General features: G+C 38.3%; 1 protein-coding gene across 1 annotated transcript in view; it reads left to right on the top strand.

Annotated features, from left to right (window-relative positions):
• Positions 1 to 206: 206 nt before the first annotated feature.
• Positions 207 to 16,401, top strand: part of LOC107857596 — a 75,780-nt gene continuing 59,585 nt past the window's right edge. The window contains exons 1-3 of the mRNA XM_016702414.2: positions 207 to 806; positions 1,582 to 2,308; positions 5,667 to 11,650. Of these exons, the coding sequence (XP_016557900.2) occupies positions 463 to 806; positions 1,582 to 2,308; positions 5,667 to 11,650 (7,055 nt within the window). The 5' untranslated portion in view covers positions 207 to 462. The remainder of the gene's footprint in view (positions 807 to 1,581; positions 2,309 to 5,666; positions 11,651 to 16,401) is intronic.

Genomic DNA, 16,401 nt, shown 5'->3' with positions numbered 1-16,401 from the left:
TAGAGTAAATGGACCCTCACCAAGTACTTTAGTTGAGTCTATTAAATTACATCACCCAACATTCATACAGATAATATATTTGAATTGAGCTCTAGAGTACTAACAAGTGTTTTGCAACATGAAAACCTAATACTTCCTTAATTCCATAATATACTTGTCACAATTTCCTTTTTAAGAGTCAAACACCATTAAACTTTAACCAAACATTTTAAGACAACATTTTTTCATCATAATGCTAGTCCTTCCAAAAAAGAAATAAAAAAGGAAAAGATTTATCATTCATGCTTGGCGCCTCATTTTAATCTTCTTTCACAGATATATTAACTAAAAAAATATAAAATAAACTATATATTCTCCCTCTTGTTCAGTCGGTTATTGTTGGTTCTCACATCAATAATCTACTCTGTTGTTATGTGATGACTTGACTCACAGATTGCGATTAAAGGTGACTGATCCCTAATAATGGATTCTCCGTCGCATGATTCAATCTTCCTTGAAGATTTCGGTCAGAAAGTAGATCTAACTCGGCGAATCCGAGAGGTTTTGCTGAATTATCCCGAAGGAACAACGGTGGTTAAGGAGCTCATTCAGAACGCCGACGATGCTGGAGCTACCAAAGTCTGCCTCTGCCTTGACCGACGGAATCACGGGACCGAGTCATTGCTCTCCGATAAGCTCTCACAGTGGCAAGGTCCTGCCCTTCTGGCTTACAACGATGCCGTTTTCTCTGAAGAGGATTTTGTTAGTATTTCTAGGATTGGTGGCAGTGGCAAGCATGGCCAGGCTTGGAAAACCGGCCGCTTTGGGTAATTTCGTTATTTCATATATTCAATTGTTTGATTAAATGTGAAACTGGCAATGACCTTTGCTAATTCGTTAACTGGACGCGTAATGTGTATACTTTGAGTAAATGACACTTTATCAAATCAAAAGTATTTTGATAATAAAATTGCAAAATTCAACTTGAGATTAAGATAGCTTGGCAGAGATCACCGGTTTTGGAGTTTGGACTGGTACTAGGGTGATTTTATAAATTTGTGATTTTGTTTGTATTTATTGGTGAGTTCAAATTTTATGCGGTCACGTGGAAGCACTTGAGGGAAGTGGACAACAAATAAAATTAGTGCGAACCTTTGTCGGAAAGAAGCTGTTACAGTAAAAAATTTCAGTATTATGTAATCCAATCAATGAGTTGTAAGTTATAATTCTCTGAAGAAGGTGCAGATATATCAACTGCTATAGTGTAGAGAGTGTTTATTTTTTTTCGAAAGAACCTTTTGATACCAACTATTGCCGTTTTTATTTTAATTGTGGATTTTTGCAATAGCTATTAGTAATTCTGACGGAGATTCTTCCCCGTTCATTTATCTAAATTTCTAACATATCATCTAAATTTCTAACATATCATCACACTGGGAACTTGGTAGTAAATTTAAAACTCAGAACATTTTGCACCTTTTGCTTAAAAAGGGAAATAACTGAGAGGTTGGGGGGAAGTTGCATTGTTTTTTTCCTCAATCTTGTTAAGTCTCTGGCAAATGCAATCACTGTATCTCTTTGAATTGGTGTGTTTTCTTCCAGGGTTGGCTTCAACTCAGTGTATCATCTAACTGATTTGCCATCCTTTGTAAGTGGAAAGTATGTTGTACTGTTTGATCCCCAAGGTGTTTACCTTCCAAATGTCTCAGCATCAAATCCTGGAAAACGGATTGAGTATGTTAGTTCTTCAGCCATCTCACTGTTCAAGGATCAGTTCTCTCCGTATTGTGCTTTTGGTTGTGACATGCAAAGTCCTCTCCATGGAACTTTATTCCGTTTCCCTTTGAGGAATGCAGATCAGGCTGCTAGTAGTAAGCTCTCCAAGCAAGTCTACATGGAGGATGATATCTCGTCAATGTTGGTACAACTTTACGAGGAAGGAGTTTTCTCACTACTTTTTCTTAAAAGTGTATTATCAATAGAGATATATGAATGGGATGTTGATTTTGCTGAGCCACAGAAGACATATTCCTGCTCCGTGAACTCAGACAATGGTGATACCATTTGGCATCGCCAGGCACTTCTGAGACTATCAAAATTGCCTGTTTCAAATGATTCCTTCGTGGATACCTTCCCATTGGAATTCTTGAGTGAGGCATTTAATGGGAGTCATCCTCAGAAGAGAACTGATAGGTTTAATATAGTACAAAGATTGTCTTCACCGTCTAGCAGGATAGGTGCTTTTGCGGCGAAAGCATCAGAGGACTTTGATATTCACCTTCTGCCTTGGGCATCAGTTGCTGCTTGCATATCAGATAATTCATCCAAGGTATTGTTGTTTCTCCCTTCCAGTTATTTTACAGTGTACAACTCAATCAATCAAGTAAACAGGTGAAGTCACACTTCACATATAAGGACTTTTACTATTTGTTGAAGTGTGTGACCATTTTATCTGGAAGTTTAAGTGGGCAGAGAGAACTTACTTTTTAATTATTTAATTATATTATGTCTTGACCCGCCATCTCACGTGTTGATTTGATCTTATTCATTGGCCAAATGCCTGAATGTTTTCTTTTTTCTATTTGGCTTGGATAGCGGGGATATTTGGATCGAGGACCTCTACCTAATCTGATAGCATGAAAAAATTGGTTCTTGGCCTAACTCAACTCCAAAAGCTTGTTTAAGAGCTGAGGATTGCCCAAGCCATACAAAGAGACCACCCATCTCTTAACCAACCGATGTCAGACTCTTTAACGACCCTCGCCTACTTGGGATTAGACATATGGAGCGTGAACGACATAATATGGGGGCCTAACATTGGAAACTAGGTTCAAAAAGAATCTCCTCAGGCTCAGCCCATGAAAAAGAACCAGGCCAGGATGTGAGGCTGAGGGGCATGTTGAGAATATAGTCAAGTAAATAAACGTGTGCTCTCTTTAGCAACTTAAGCTTTAGATGAGAGGGTTACCTAACTCAACAATATCATTGAATTTTAACAATACAATCAAGGAAGGATTGTTGTATTTGCATCTCACCTTTGGTGTAATGCGTGTGATGACCTTGTTAATAATAAATCTTGTGACAAAAATTCTTTGGAAAATGTATTAGGTAACATATTTTAAATAATATAAAATAACTTAACAATTAAGTATGACTGGTAGTTCTCTACATTAACTAAGCTATGATGCCAAAAAAAGTGTGGGGCTATGATACAATTGCATGTCCAAACAAAACTTCAATTTCTTCTCAAATGATTTCATGTTATGACTTGAAATCATGATTTCATATTGCATGGCCAAACGGCCCAACTTTTATATTCCTGTATCATTATGATGTACTAATTTAATTAAAATCAATTCACCATTGGAAGTTTTGAATGGTGTGCACAATGTTATTTATGTTATTTCATGGAGTGGTTAGAACAATTTGGGATATGTTAAAAGGGCAGTGCGCCATGTAAAATGAAATGAAATAACGGAACAGTTCGGGATAAGGTTAAAAGGAAACTGTATAATTGAAAATGAAGAAGGCACAGAACAGTTCGGGATAAGGTTAAAAGGAAACTGTATCATTGAAAATGGAGTAGAGGAAGTACTTGGTAAAATTTCTTCTTTCCTCTGCCAGTACTCAGACCAGATCTAAGTTAGTCCTGTGGTTGGAAAACACAATAGGTCATCCCTCGGGCGCTGGTTAATAAACAAAAAAAGATTGAGAGAAGAAAAAGAAAATAAATGACTTATCTAATCTACCTATCCCTTATTCGGTAACATATTTTTGCGGGATGTGCTTCAGGCGCCTATAATTGATGTGTCATATATTTGAAATTGCTCTTGTTCTGGTTTTCTATGGGTTCTTAACCCACTGATTGTCTCTGTATGCTCAACATTGGGCTTGTAAGTAACCTAACTGTTGGCTCTACTAAAGTACCTAGGCTTCAGTGCTTGTTGGTATGGGTTTAGTCCTCGTGTGTGTTCAATGTGTGTCGTCATCTCTGTTTTTAAGGTAGAACAGCAGGGAGTTATCCTATCTAATTGATTGAGGATGGGACTCACGTTGATGAACAACTTAAACATATAATACTAGTTTCACTATAGCTATTTTAATTAAGGAAATAATATATATATATATATATATATATATATATATATATATTATTTCTAATAGGATAATTAATATAATCTAGTGGCATATTAGACATGTCTTTATAAGCACATACGAAGTCACTACAGAAGCAAAAGTGCTGGAGGTTTAAGAATAAAAGGTATACTAAGATCTGACACTCCAATTCTAAAAGAAATTTTAGCTTCAAAGTTAGTTTGCATTTTTCCAAACTTCATTTTTTAACAACAATTTGACTAATCTTCGGAATTAAATTGGGCTAGATTAATTTAAAATTTAGATATACGAAAAATATTATGTTAGAATATGAGCAGGAATAGGAGTAGTATATAAAATCTTATTTGGAAAATGATTGTAATGTAGTGTCTATAAATAGGGTCTCAATGTAATTAGTTAGGTACAACATTCAATAATAATATTTTCTCCATTATTTCTCACATATTCTAAATTGCAATTTTCCTATCGATATATTGTTTTCTAAAAAAATTGTGATTAAAGTATATATAATTTAACCCTCAAGAAGTGAAACGTAATTAATGTTTTGGTTGAGTTGGTGCCGAGGAAAGTGAGCTTCTTCATGTGGTTAGCTACTAGACGGGTTATCTCAATGACGGAGAATCTTAGAAAGCAAAAGGTTGTATGCTTGAGTTGGTGCTTCCTTTGCAAGGAGATGGGTGAGGACGTGGATCATATTCTATTGCATTTGCAAATTAGCCACGGGGTTATCGGGGAATATCTTCGATTGGTTTGGCGTTTCTTGGGTGATGCCAAGATTTGTGAAGGAGTTGATGTCCAATTGGAGGAGCTGAGTTAGAAGAAAAAGGCAAAAGGCGTTGAATGTTACTCCTCTTGCTCTAATGTAGGCCATTTGGAATGAGAGAAATCGGAGAGCTTTTGAAGGGGTGGATCCCTTATTTTCTTTTGGTGCACCCATGTATGTAGTTCCCATTTGTATAGAGGATTGGGCGTCTTTTGGAGAGAACCATATTTTGCCGTTCTTCTCTTTTTTTGGTAATACCCCTTGTGTATGGCTGAGATGCCCCTTGTTAATATCAATGAAATCTTTTACTTGATCAGAAAAAAAAGAATTCATATGTAGTTGCTATGACATCAATGTAGGCCAATTAGAAAGGCCCATGTGGAAATTCTTAAGAAAGGAAATGACGACAAAGGCCAAGATATAATTAACTAATTGAGTCAAAAACACATTTAGCAACTTTTGAAATTCCAATTATGGGCTTGTGAGGACTACAAAACTCTCACATTCTCTCTTATATATAGTATAAATGTTAGGAATTAGCTGTTCCTTTTTTTTTTTTTGAATTGTTGGTTTCTTTTATATATAAAACCAGATTTTAGGACTCCAGTATACTTGTCGAGTATTAATTAACTTCACGACGTATGAAATTCGTGTCTTGGGTTCAGAATTTAGGGGGATTGTGGATGCTTCCTCTCTGTCCCCCCTCCCCCCGTCAAGAATTATTTAATTGCAAGGAGAGCTTCTCTATTAGGTAGTTTGTTGCCTACTCATCTGATATCTCTGTCATTGTTTATTTTACATTTTTCAGGATGATGTACTTAAGCAAGGCCAGGCTTTCTGTTTCTTGCCTTTACCTGTCAAAACTGGATTAAGTGCACATATTAATGGATTCTTTGAGGTTTCCTCGAATCGTCGAGGCATTTGGTATGGAGCTGATATGGACAGATCTGGAAGAATTCGTTCTCTCTGGAATAGGCTTCTGTTAGAAGATGTTGTAGCTCCTAGTTATGCTCAATTACTGCTGGGCGTGCAACAGATGCTTGGTCCTACTGAGACTTACTATTCTTTATGGCCCACTGGTTCATTTGAAGAGCCATGGAATATTTTAGTTGAACGCATCTACCAGAACATCATTGAGTTCCCTGTTTTCTATTCCAATGTCAACGGTGGAAACTGGGTTTCAGCAAGAGAAGCTTTTCTTCATGATAGCAAGTGGTCAAAAAGCAAAGAGCTTGAGGATGCGCTTGTCCAACTAGGCATGCCTGTTGTTCGTTTGCCAAATGGATTATATAATATGCTTGTGACTTGTGTTACAGTTATCAAATGGAAAATAGTTACACCGGATTCAGTACGCCATTATCTTAGGGAAAGCAAGTCTGCAAGTGCAATAGGCAGATCTTACAGGCTTATGCTGTTAGAGTATTGCCTTGAGGACCTCGTTGATACAGAGGTTGGCATACATGCATTTGGTTTGCCTTTACTTCCTTTAGCAAATGGGGACTTTGGTTTGCTGTCTGAACCAACAAATGGGATCTCTTATTTTATATGCAACAATTTAGAATATGCACTTCTTGATAACCTTTCTGATAGACTAATCGACAGGAAAGTCCCTTGCTATTTATTGGACAGACTGACGGCTGTTGCGAAGGCATCTGGTGCAAACCTTAGTTTTTTCAGTGTTCCTAAGCTTCTTCAAGTAATGCCCAAATTTTTTCCTGCTGAATGGAAATATAAAACTAAAGTTCTTTGGGACCCTGGGTCTTGTTCTAACCATCCAACTTTGTCATGGTTTGTGCTCTTCTGGCGTTATCTCAGAGATCAATGTGCAGAGTTAAGTTTCTTTGGTGATTGGCCTATCTTACCATCAACTTCAGGGCATTTGTATAGACCATCTAGGCACTTAAAAATGCTCAGTGCAGAAAACTTGTCTGATAAAATGCAACATGTTCTGATTAAGATAGGATGCAAGATACTAGATAGCAGTCATGATTTTCAACATCCAGACTTATCTAGTTATGTCTGTGATGCTGATGGTGGTGGTGTTCTGATGTCTATCTTTGATGTTGTCTCTTCTAGTGAGAGAACACAAGATTTTCTTCAACATCTGGAAGTGGAAGAAAGAGACGAGCTTCGTGGATTTCTTCTGGACCCGAGGTGGTATATTGGCAATTGTATGGATGTGCCCAACTTATGCAATTGCAAAAGGTTGCCTATTTATCGAGTTTATGGTGGGGAGCACCCTGAAAGCATTCAGTTCTCTGATTTAGTAAACCCTCAAAAATACTTGCCGCCTTTGGATTGTTCTGCATCTCTCCTTTCTGCTGTGTTTGTTAGTAGTTCTTCAAATACTGAAGAAGAGGTGCTAAATCGATATCTTGGTATTGAACGTATGAGGAAGGCAGACTTCTACAAGAAGCACGTCTTAAATAGGGTCAATTTGCTGGACCCTGATGTTCGTGATAACTTCATGGTTATGATTTTGAGAGAGCTACCTCATCTCTGTGTTGAGGATACACATTTTAAAGAAAATCTGAGGAACTTGGACTTTATCCCTACATCTAATGGCTCCATGAGAAGTCCTTCGGTGCTGTATGATCCTAGAAACGAGGAGTTATATGCTTTATTGGAAGATTGTGATAGTTTTCCTTATGGTGCTTTCCAGGAATCTGGTATTTTAGACATATTACAAGGTTTGGGTCTCAGGACAACTGTGTCCACTGAGACAGTGATACAAAGTGCTCGAAGGGTGGAAAAAATGATTCATAGCAATCCAGAAACTGCTCATTCTAGAGGTGAAGTTCTTCTTTCATATTTGGAAGTGAATGCATTTAAATGGCTACCTGATCCAACCAAGGATGATCGTGGAACCATGAATAGAATGTTCTCAAGAGCTACAAATTCTCTTAAACCTCGTCATGTTAAATCTGACTTAGAGAAATTCTGGAGTGATCTTCGGTTAATATGCTGGTGCCCAGTTCTTGTTTCTTCTCCGTATCAATCTTTACCATGGCCTGCTGTCTCGTCCATGGTTGCTCCTCCTAAACTTGTGAGATTATACTCTGATTTGTGGCTTGTCTCAGCAAGCATGCGCATACTGGATGGAGAATGCTCTTCTTCTGCTTTATCTAATCAATTAGGTTGGTCCTCTCCACCTGCAGGAAGTGTAATTGCTGCACAGCTTCTTGAGCTTGGGAAAAATAGTGAGATTGTCACTGATCCAATGCTGAGGAAGGAATTGGCCTTAGCGATGCCAAGGATATATTCGATATTGATGAGCATGCTTGCTTCAGATGAAATTGATATTGTCAAAGCTGTTTTAGAGGGGTGTCGCTGGATTTGGGTTGGAGATGGATTCGCAACTACTGATGAGGTTGTTCTCAATGGTCCTCTTCATTTGGCTCCTTATATGCGTGTTATACCTGTGGATTTGGCAGTATTCGAAGAACTATTTCTGGAGCTGGGCATACGAGAGTTCTTGTGTCCTAATGATTATGCTAATATATTAAGTCGAATGGCAATAAAGAAAGGCTCCCTTCCTTTGAATACTCAAGAAATCAGGGCTGCTATTCTAATTGCACAACATCTTTCTGAAGTTCAGTTTACTGAAGATCCAGTTAAGATCTACCTGCCTGATGTGTCATGTAGATTGCTTTTTGCTACAGATTTGGTGTACAACGATGCTCCCTGGTTGCTTGATTCAGAAGATCCTAGTTCCTCATTTGGTAGTTCATCTAATATGGCTTTTAATGCAAGTCAAACCGTCCATAGATTTGTGCATGGGAACATTTCTAATGATGTCGCTGAGAAACTTGGAGTACGCTCTCTTCGAAGGATATTGCTCGCAGAAAGTTCTGATTCCATGAACCTGAGCTTGTCTGGTGCTGCTGAAGCATTTGGGCAGCATGAGGCATTAACAACCAGGCTTAAACATATACTTGAAATGTATGCAGATGGACCTGGGACTCTGTTTGAGCTGGTACAAAATGCAGAGGATGCTAATGCTTCAAAGGTGATATTTTTATTGGATAAAACTCAATATGGGACTTCATCTGTTCTCTCTCCTGAAATGGCAGATTGGCAGGGGCCTGCTTTGTACTGTTTCAACGACTCTGTTTTTACTCCCCAAGATTTGTATGCAATCTCTCGTATAGGCCAAGAGACCAAGCTAGAGAAACCATTTGCCATTGGAAGATTTGGGCTGGGGTTTAATTGTGTTTATCACTTTACGGATATTCCAACTTTTGTTTCAGGAGAAAATATTGTTATGTTTGACCCACATGCCTGCAATTTACCCGGGATATCTCCTTCGCATCCTGGCCTACGGATCAAATTCGCGGGGAGAAGAATATTAGAACAATTTCCTGACCAATTTTCTCCATTTCTGCATTTCGGGTGTGATTTGCAACATTCTTTCCCAGGTACCCTCTTCCGTTTCCCTCTTAGAAGTGCAAATGTTGCTTCGAGAAGCCAAATAAAGAAAGAAGGGTACACACCTGATGATGTCCTAGCGCTATTTCGTTCCTTTTCGGAGGTTGTCTCTCAGACTTTGCTTTTCCTGCGGAATGTGAAGAGTATATCGATTTTTGTCAAAGAAGGTGCTAACAGTGAAATGCAAGTGCTACATTGTGTTGACAAGCAATATGTAGGTGATCCGAATGATGAAAATAATCCAAACCATCAGGTCTTCAGTCTTATGTACGGGAAGCGGCATGAAAAAATTAATAAAGCTCAGTTTCTCAACCAATTATGTAAGTCTGTGAATATAGACTTGCCATGGAAGTGTCATAAGATTTTGGTGTCCGAGAAGAGCACTTCTGGTGGTTGTGCACATTTGTGGTTAACTAGTGAGTGCTTAGGATTTATTCGAGGTAAGAGTAACCTTGCCAATCTTGATAATAAGTACCATAAAGCTATTCCTTGGGCATGTGTTGCTACTTGTTTACACACAATGAAAGTTGAAAGCGATTTGGCTGGTGATTTTGATAAATCTGATCTCAGTGCTCCTACATTGCTAGACTTCCCCGTGGCCACAGCTGGTGCCATTGAGAATTTTGAGGGTCGTGCCTTCTGTTTTTTGCCACTGCCGGTGATTACTGGGCTTCCTGTGCATGTCAATGCATATTTCGAGTTATCATCTAATCGAAGAGATATATGGTTTGGTAATGACATGGCAGGGGGTGGGAGGAAACGCTCGGAGTGGAATATGTACCTACTTGAAGATGTTGTTGCTCCAGCTTATGGTTATTTGCTTGAGAAAGTTGCTTCAGAAATTGGCCCATGTGATTCATTCTTTTCTTTTTGGCCAACAAAGATGGGATATGAACCATGGGCATCAGTGGTGCGGAAACTCTATAACTTCATCTCAGATTCTGGTCTTAGAGTATTGTATACGAAAGCCAGAGGTGGACAGTGGATCTCAACGAAGCAAGCAATTTTTCCAGATTTCACTTTTGACAAGGCACGAGAACTTGTGGATGCATTATCAAATGCTGGTTTGCCATTAGCAACCATTCCTGAGGCTCTTGTGCAAAAATTTAAGGAGATATGCCCAGGAGTGCATTTTCTTACACCTCAACTGCTCCGTACTCTTTTAATTAGGAGGAATCGTGAATTTAGAGATAAAAATGCTATGATCTTAACCCTAGAATATTGCTTGCTTGACCTAAGAACTCCAGTTCAATCTACCACTTATTTTGGCTTATCCTTGATACCCCTTTCCAATGGTTTGTTTACAAAATTTCAGAAGAGAGGGGAAAGTGATAGAATATATATTGCTCAGGGTGATGGATATGGTCTTCTTAAGGATTCTCTTCCCCACCAACTTGTAGACTCTGGGATCTCTGCTTTTCTCTATGACAAGTTATGTGAAGTAGCCCGAAGTGAAGATTTTAACATTACTTTCTTGACTTGCCCTTTGCTTGAGAGACTTTTTGTGCAATTACTCCCAGCAGACTGGCAGCTGGCTAAACAGGTGAACTGGGTCCCTGGTTGTCAAGGACATCCTGATTTGGAATGGATGAGACTGCTGTGGAGCTATCTCAAGTCCTCTTGTGACGATCTCTCTTTGTTTTCGAAGTGGCCTATTTTGCCCGTTATGAACAATAATCTCCTGCAGCTAGTGGAAAATTCCAATGTTATCAAAGATGGCGGATGGAGTGAGAATATGTCATCGCTTTTGCTGCGCGTTGGATGCCTGATATTGACGCGTGACTTCCCAATAGACCATCCCCAGTTAATGCGTTATGTCCAGCCTCCCAATGCAAGTGGTATATTAAATGCAATTTTAGCAGCTGCTGTGAAGATAGAAAAGATCGAGGGGCTCTTTACTGATGCATTGGAGGGAGAAATGCATGAACTTAGGAGCTACATTCTCCAGTCCAAGTGGTTCTGTGAAGATTCTGTGAATAGCAGTCAGGTGGTTATCATCAAAGAAATTCCTATGTTTGAATCATTCAAGAGCAGAAAAATGGTATCTTTGAGTAGGTCAACTAAATGGCTAAAACCAAATGGTGTACATGAAGATTTATTGAATGATGATTTCTTGAGAATTGAATCAGACAAGGAAAGGATTATCTTGAATAAATACTTAGAAGTTGCAGAACCTACCAAAGCGGACTTCATCAAACATTATGTAATCACTCACATGCCTGAGTTTGTTTATAACGATGGATTACTCTCTTTCATCTTACAAGATATCAAATATTTGATGGAAGAGGATGACTCCTTCAGAGAAGCAATCTCCAAAGCTTCTTTTGTTTTAACTCGTGATGGTTCCTGGAAAGAGCCTATCAGGTGTGTTTATTTATCCATCCACTTAACTAGGTTATGCCATGCGAAATGACTTAATTCTTGATGATCTCAGATAGTTGCTTTTCTTACTCAGTCAAATTAGTTCTGCTTACAAGTTGTTATGCACAAGTATAATGCTAACAATTGTAAAACAGTGTCAAAGGTAAAGTTGTTAGTATATTTTCTCTAAGGATGGGTCACCAAATGATGCAGAAAGTAATATTTTAGGTAAAACATTTATATCCCAGGCCAGGTTGTAGGTCATATTTCACAAATATAAGCTGAATGAGCAGTCATTGAATTATGAGAAGTGTGAAGACTCCAGTGGTTAAGGGGATGGGTGGTCTCCTTATATTGTCTTGGACAATCCTCCCCTCATGAGCTAGCTTTTGGGGTTTGGTTAGGCCCAAGATCCATTTCTTTAACATGTTATCATAGCAGGACCTATCTCACCCCAAGTTACTCGGACTTGGGTGCGGGTATTTGAGATGGGTGCAGATCCGAGAGTCGGATTCGTCAAAATTTAAATTTTAGGATTCGGGGGTGCGAATCCGAGTAAGGATACGGGTGCAAGGATTCGGCTATAAAAATCAAATATTATGAATATAGAATTATAAAGACATTTTAAAAACCCGCTATTGAACAAAAAGAAGAAAGCATCCCTACTTTTCAATTAAGAGTAGTTTTAGTATTATGAGTTTCTTTAACTTACCTATAATAAATTACAGAAAAAAAGAAACTTATGTATAATTAGGAGTACTTTTTCAATGCTAGGGTTATATTCTCTAACTAAAATATTATTTTACGATATATAATTATATATTGATTCTTTTTATATTATAAAGAATTAAAAAATATAAAGACACAACCGACTTTTATATTCTGAGGAATAAATATAAAGACACCGACACAATTCTTTCTTCCCCAAAAACGTGAGATCTCAGTTTCTTCTTAAGAACTTCGACAAGTTGTAATTTTTTCTCTTGTTCGGCTGGGTTCCACAAGTATGATTGTCTCTTTCTTCCCGAATTGGATTTGTTTGTCAACTTTATAGTCGTCGGTTGGACTTTTGCCAGGTAAGTCGCCGGTCTATTATCAAAGTTACCCTCAAATTTGTTCTTGAGTTTGGTCAACGTATCCAAAATCATTTGACCAATTCTGAGACGGTGGAAGCACCCACACCCACGTCAGTCTCGTGTCGAGACGGGTTCAGCAGCAAAACCGAAGAGTTCGCACAACATAGATCTCACCTGAGGATTAGCCCCTATGTTGAAATATCCCATGCACCAGATGTTCAGCCCCAGGTATGAGGGAGGGTGTGAAGAAGTCCTATATCGGTGGTTAATGGGATAGGTGGTCTCCTTATATGGTCTCGGGAAATCCTCTCCTCCTGAGCTAGCTTTGGGTTTGAGTTCGACCCAAGATTTATTTCTTTACATGAAGTGATAATCAGTAGCAATAATAAAGTTATATTTAATATAAAATTATTGGTACATGCTCGGTCCTTTCGGCATTGCTACAACAGTTTTCCTTACCAAAATAAAAAATCAACATGCTAAGAAAAAGTAGCAGGAGTAAAATCAGCGTGGGCTTGGCTTTTCCAGGTTTCAATAAAAGAAGGGCCTAATTTGTCCTTTATATATTAGAAATTGTACAAAAATGCCCTCCATACACCTTTTGGCTCTATAATGCCATTCACATCCACCTTTGGGCTCTAAAATGCCCTTTATTTAACAGCCTCAGTATTAAATTAAAAAAAAAAGATTTCAATATTGACGTGTTAAATTCCTGTTGGTCCCCATATAATTAATTAATAAAATTAAAAACCCAAAACACCCGCCCCATTCTTTAACCTATTACCCGCCCCGCCCCACCCCATTAGTAGTACATACCTAGTTTGTCTTCTCCTTGTGTTTCTTTTCTTGTAGATCTTCTAAAATAACATAGTAAAATGAACATGATTGAAAGTAGAATAAGTGCTGCTGCTACAATCAAAGCAATGCTCCATACTTTAAGGCCATTCTTTTTCTCTTCGCTTGGTGCTTTAGGTGGATTTGTGGGGGGTATTGAACAAGGTCTTCCTATAACCCCACCACACAAATCCACGTTATTCCTATAACAACTCTTCAAAAATCTCTTCAGGACAGGAGTTTCAGGATAGGATCTTCAAATTTATTAGGAGACCCATTGAAAACAATCAAAGTCTGTTGATCAGTTGTAATTGAACCTTCAACTTCGTTCTCCTGGAGCTCCAATTCTTTAAGTTTCTACAACTCAATGTACCCGAATGGAATCAAACCCGAGAAACGATTGTCTAAAAGAAACAAGAATTCTAGGTAGATTAGTCCTTTGAGGTTTGGAAAAGGACCATACAATGAATTGGTTCTGTTAGAATATGAGTAGAAATAGGAATAGTATATAAAAATCCTACTTGGAAAAGGATTGTACTATAGTGTCTATAAATAGGGTCTCGATGTAATTATGTAAACACAATTCAATAATATTTTTCTCTATTAATTCTCACATGGTATTAGAGAGTTAGTGAGAAACTTCAAAACAGAACTCGGTCATCGTGCGTCAATTCCGGTGACTGATTTGTGTATTTTTTTATTTTGCGGGTTGTGTGAAAAACACAACACCACCAAGAAGATTTGAAAGCTCAGGCGACAAAAACCCGACCCAAACCACTGGAAAATCACCACCTATGCGCCCCCGTGCGCCTACCGGAAATTCGGCGAGATCAATCATGATCGATTGCGCAGGTCATTCTATGGTCTGAAACAGTCCCCTCGAGCTTGGTTTGGAAAATTCAGCACATTAATTCAGCAGTTTGACATGATTCGTAGTGGAGCTGATCACTGAGTGTTTTATCGACATTCTCAACCAAATCTGTGTATTTATCTGGTGGTTTATGTTGGTGATATCGTTATCACCGGCAATGATGAAGATGGTATCACTAAATTGAAGCAACATCTCTTTCAATATTTTCAGACCAAAGACCTCGGCAGACTGAAATATTTTCTAGGTGGTGTTGCTCAGTTCAGATCAGGTATTTTTATTTCTCAACGCAAGTATGCCTTAGACATTCTTGAGGAGATATGAATGATGGGATGTAGACCTATTGGCACTCCTATGGATCCAAATGCTAAACTTCTACCAGGACAGGGGGAGCCATTCAGTGATCCTGAAAGGTATAGGCTGTTGGTTGGAAAGCTGAATTATCTCACCGTGACTAGACCTGACATATCCTTTCCTGTGAGTGTTGTAAGTCAGTTTATGACTTCCCTCTGTGATAGTTATTGGGATGCAGTTCATATTCTATGATATATGCAGTTCATATTCTATGATATATAAAGTCAACTCCAGGTAAAGAACTACTTTTTTAGGATCGAGGTCACGAGCATATCATTGGATGAACAGATGCTGATTGGGCAGGATCATCCTCTGATAGACGTTCTACCTCCGGAGATTGATTCTCTCTTTGTCAGAGAAAAGATACTCTCAGGAGATATTGTTACAAAATTTATGAAGTCAAGTGATCAACTTGCAAATATCTTCACCAAGTCCTTCACCGGTCCTCGTATTAATTACATTTTTAACAAGCTAGGTACATATGATTTGGATGCACCAACTTGAGGGGGAGTGTTAGAATATGAGTAGAAATAGGAATAGTATATAAAAATCCTACTTGGAAAATGATTGTACTATAATGTCTATATATAGGGTCTCGATGTAATTATGTAAACACAATTCATTAATATTTTTCTCCATTAATTCTCATAGTTTCGAAAGCCGATTTTCGTCAAGTTACGTGCTCCAAGAATGTTGGTGGAAGAGAACCAGTTAACTGAAGTCCTTTTAAAACAAGTTCAGTTACATGTTCAGGTTAAAGAATGGGGCGTGTCGGGCAAAGAATGTGGGTCGGGTGTTGTGGGTTTTTAATTTTTTTAATTAATTAAATTGGGGATCAATGGGAATTTGACATGTCACTAATGAAACCATTTTTTTAAAAGATTTAATATTGGGGCATGTGATGAGGAGGGGAACGGCTATACGGAGGTGCGAGAGACTGGCTATGGATGGTTTTAGGCGGGGTAGAGGTAGGCCTAAGAAGTATTGGAGGGAAGTGATTACTCATGACATGGAGCAGTTACAACTTACAGAGGACATGACCCTTGATAGGAAGGTGTGGAGGATGCGGATTAGGGTAGAGGGTTAGTGAGTAGGAGTACGTTTGTGGTGCATTGGTGATATCTATGTTTTTCGAATAAATTTTGTTTTTAGTATTACCTTGTGCGTGTCTTGTTTCTGTTATTATCCTTTACTATCTGCTATTATAGTATTAATTGTGGTTGCATGCTTTTATGTGTTTTGTTTGTTATATTGGTATCTGTCCAGAGCCAAGGGTCTATCGAAAACAACCTCTCTACTTCATCTGAGGTAGTGGGATGGACTGCTTACACTTCACCCTCCCGGCCCCACTTGATGGGAATACACTGGGTGTGTTGTTGTAATATTGGGGCAGCTAAATAAAGGACATTTTAGAGCTCAAAGTTGGACGTGAAGGGCATTTTAGAACCAAAAGGTGGATGGAGGGCATTTTTGTACCATTTCTAATAGGTGAAGGGCAATTTAGGCACTTTTCCATTAAATAAGTTATAAGCATCTAATAATTATAGTATTAGCCGTGTATGTTGGAATATATAAAATATTATTATTACAGTACCAGCACAATTAGGTTCTTAAGTTGGATA

This window comes from Capsicum annuum, chromosome 2, assembly GCF_002878395.1.
Source record: "Capsicum annuum cultivar UCD-10X-F1 chromosome 2, UCD10Xv1.1, whole genome shotgun sequence".
NCBI classification, from domain to species: domain Eukaryota; kingdom Viridiplantae; phylum Streptophyta; class Magnoliopsida; order Solanales; family Solanaceae; genus Capsicum; species Capsicum annuum.
This window is presented reverse-complemented; position numbering and strand designations above follow the sequence as displayed.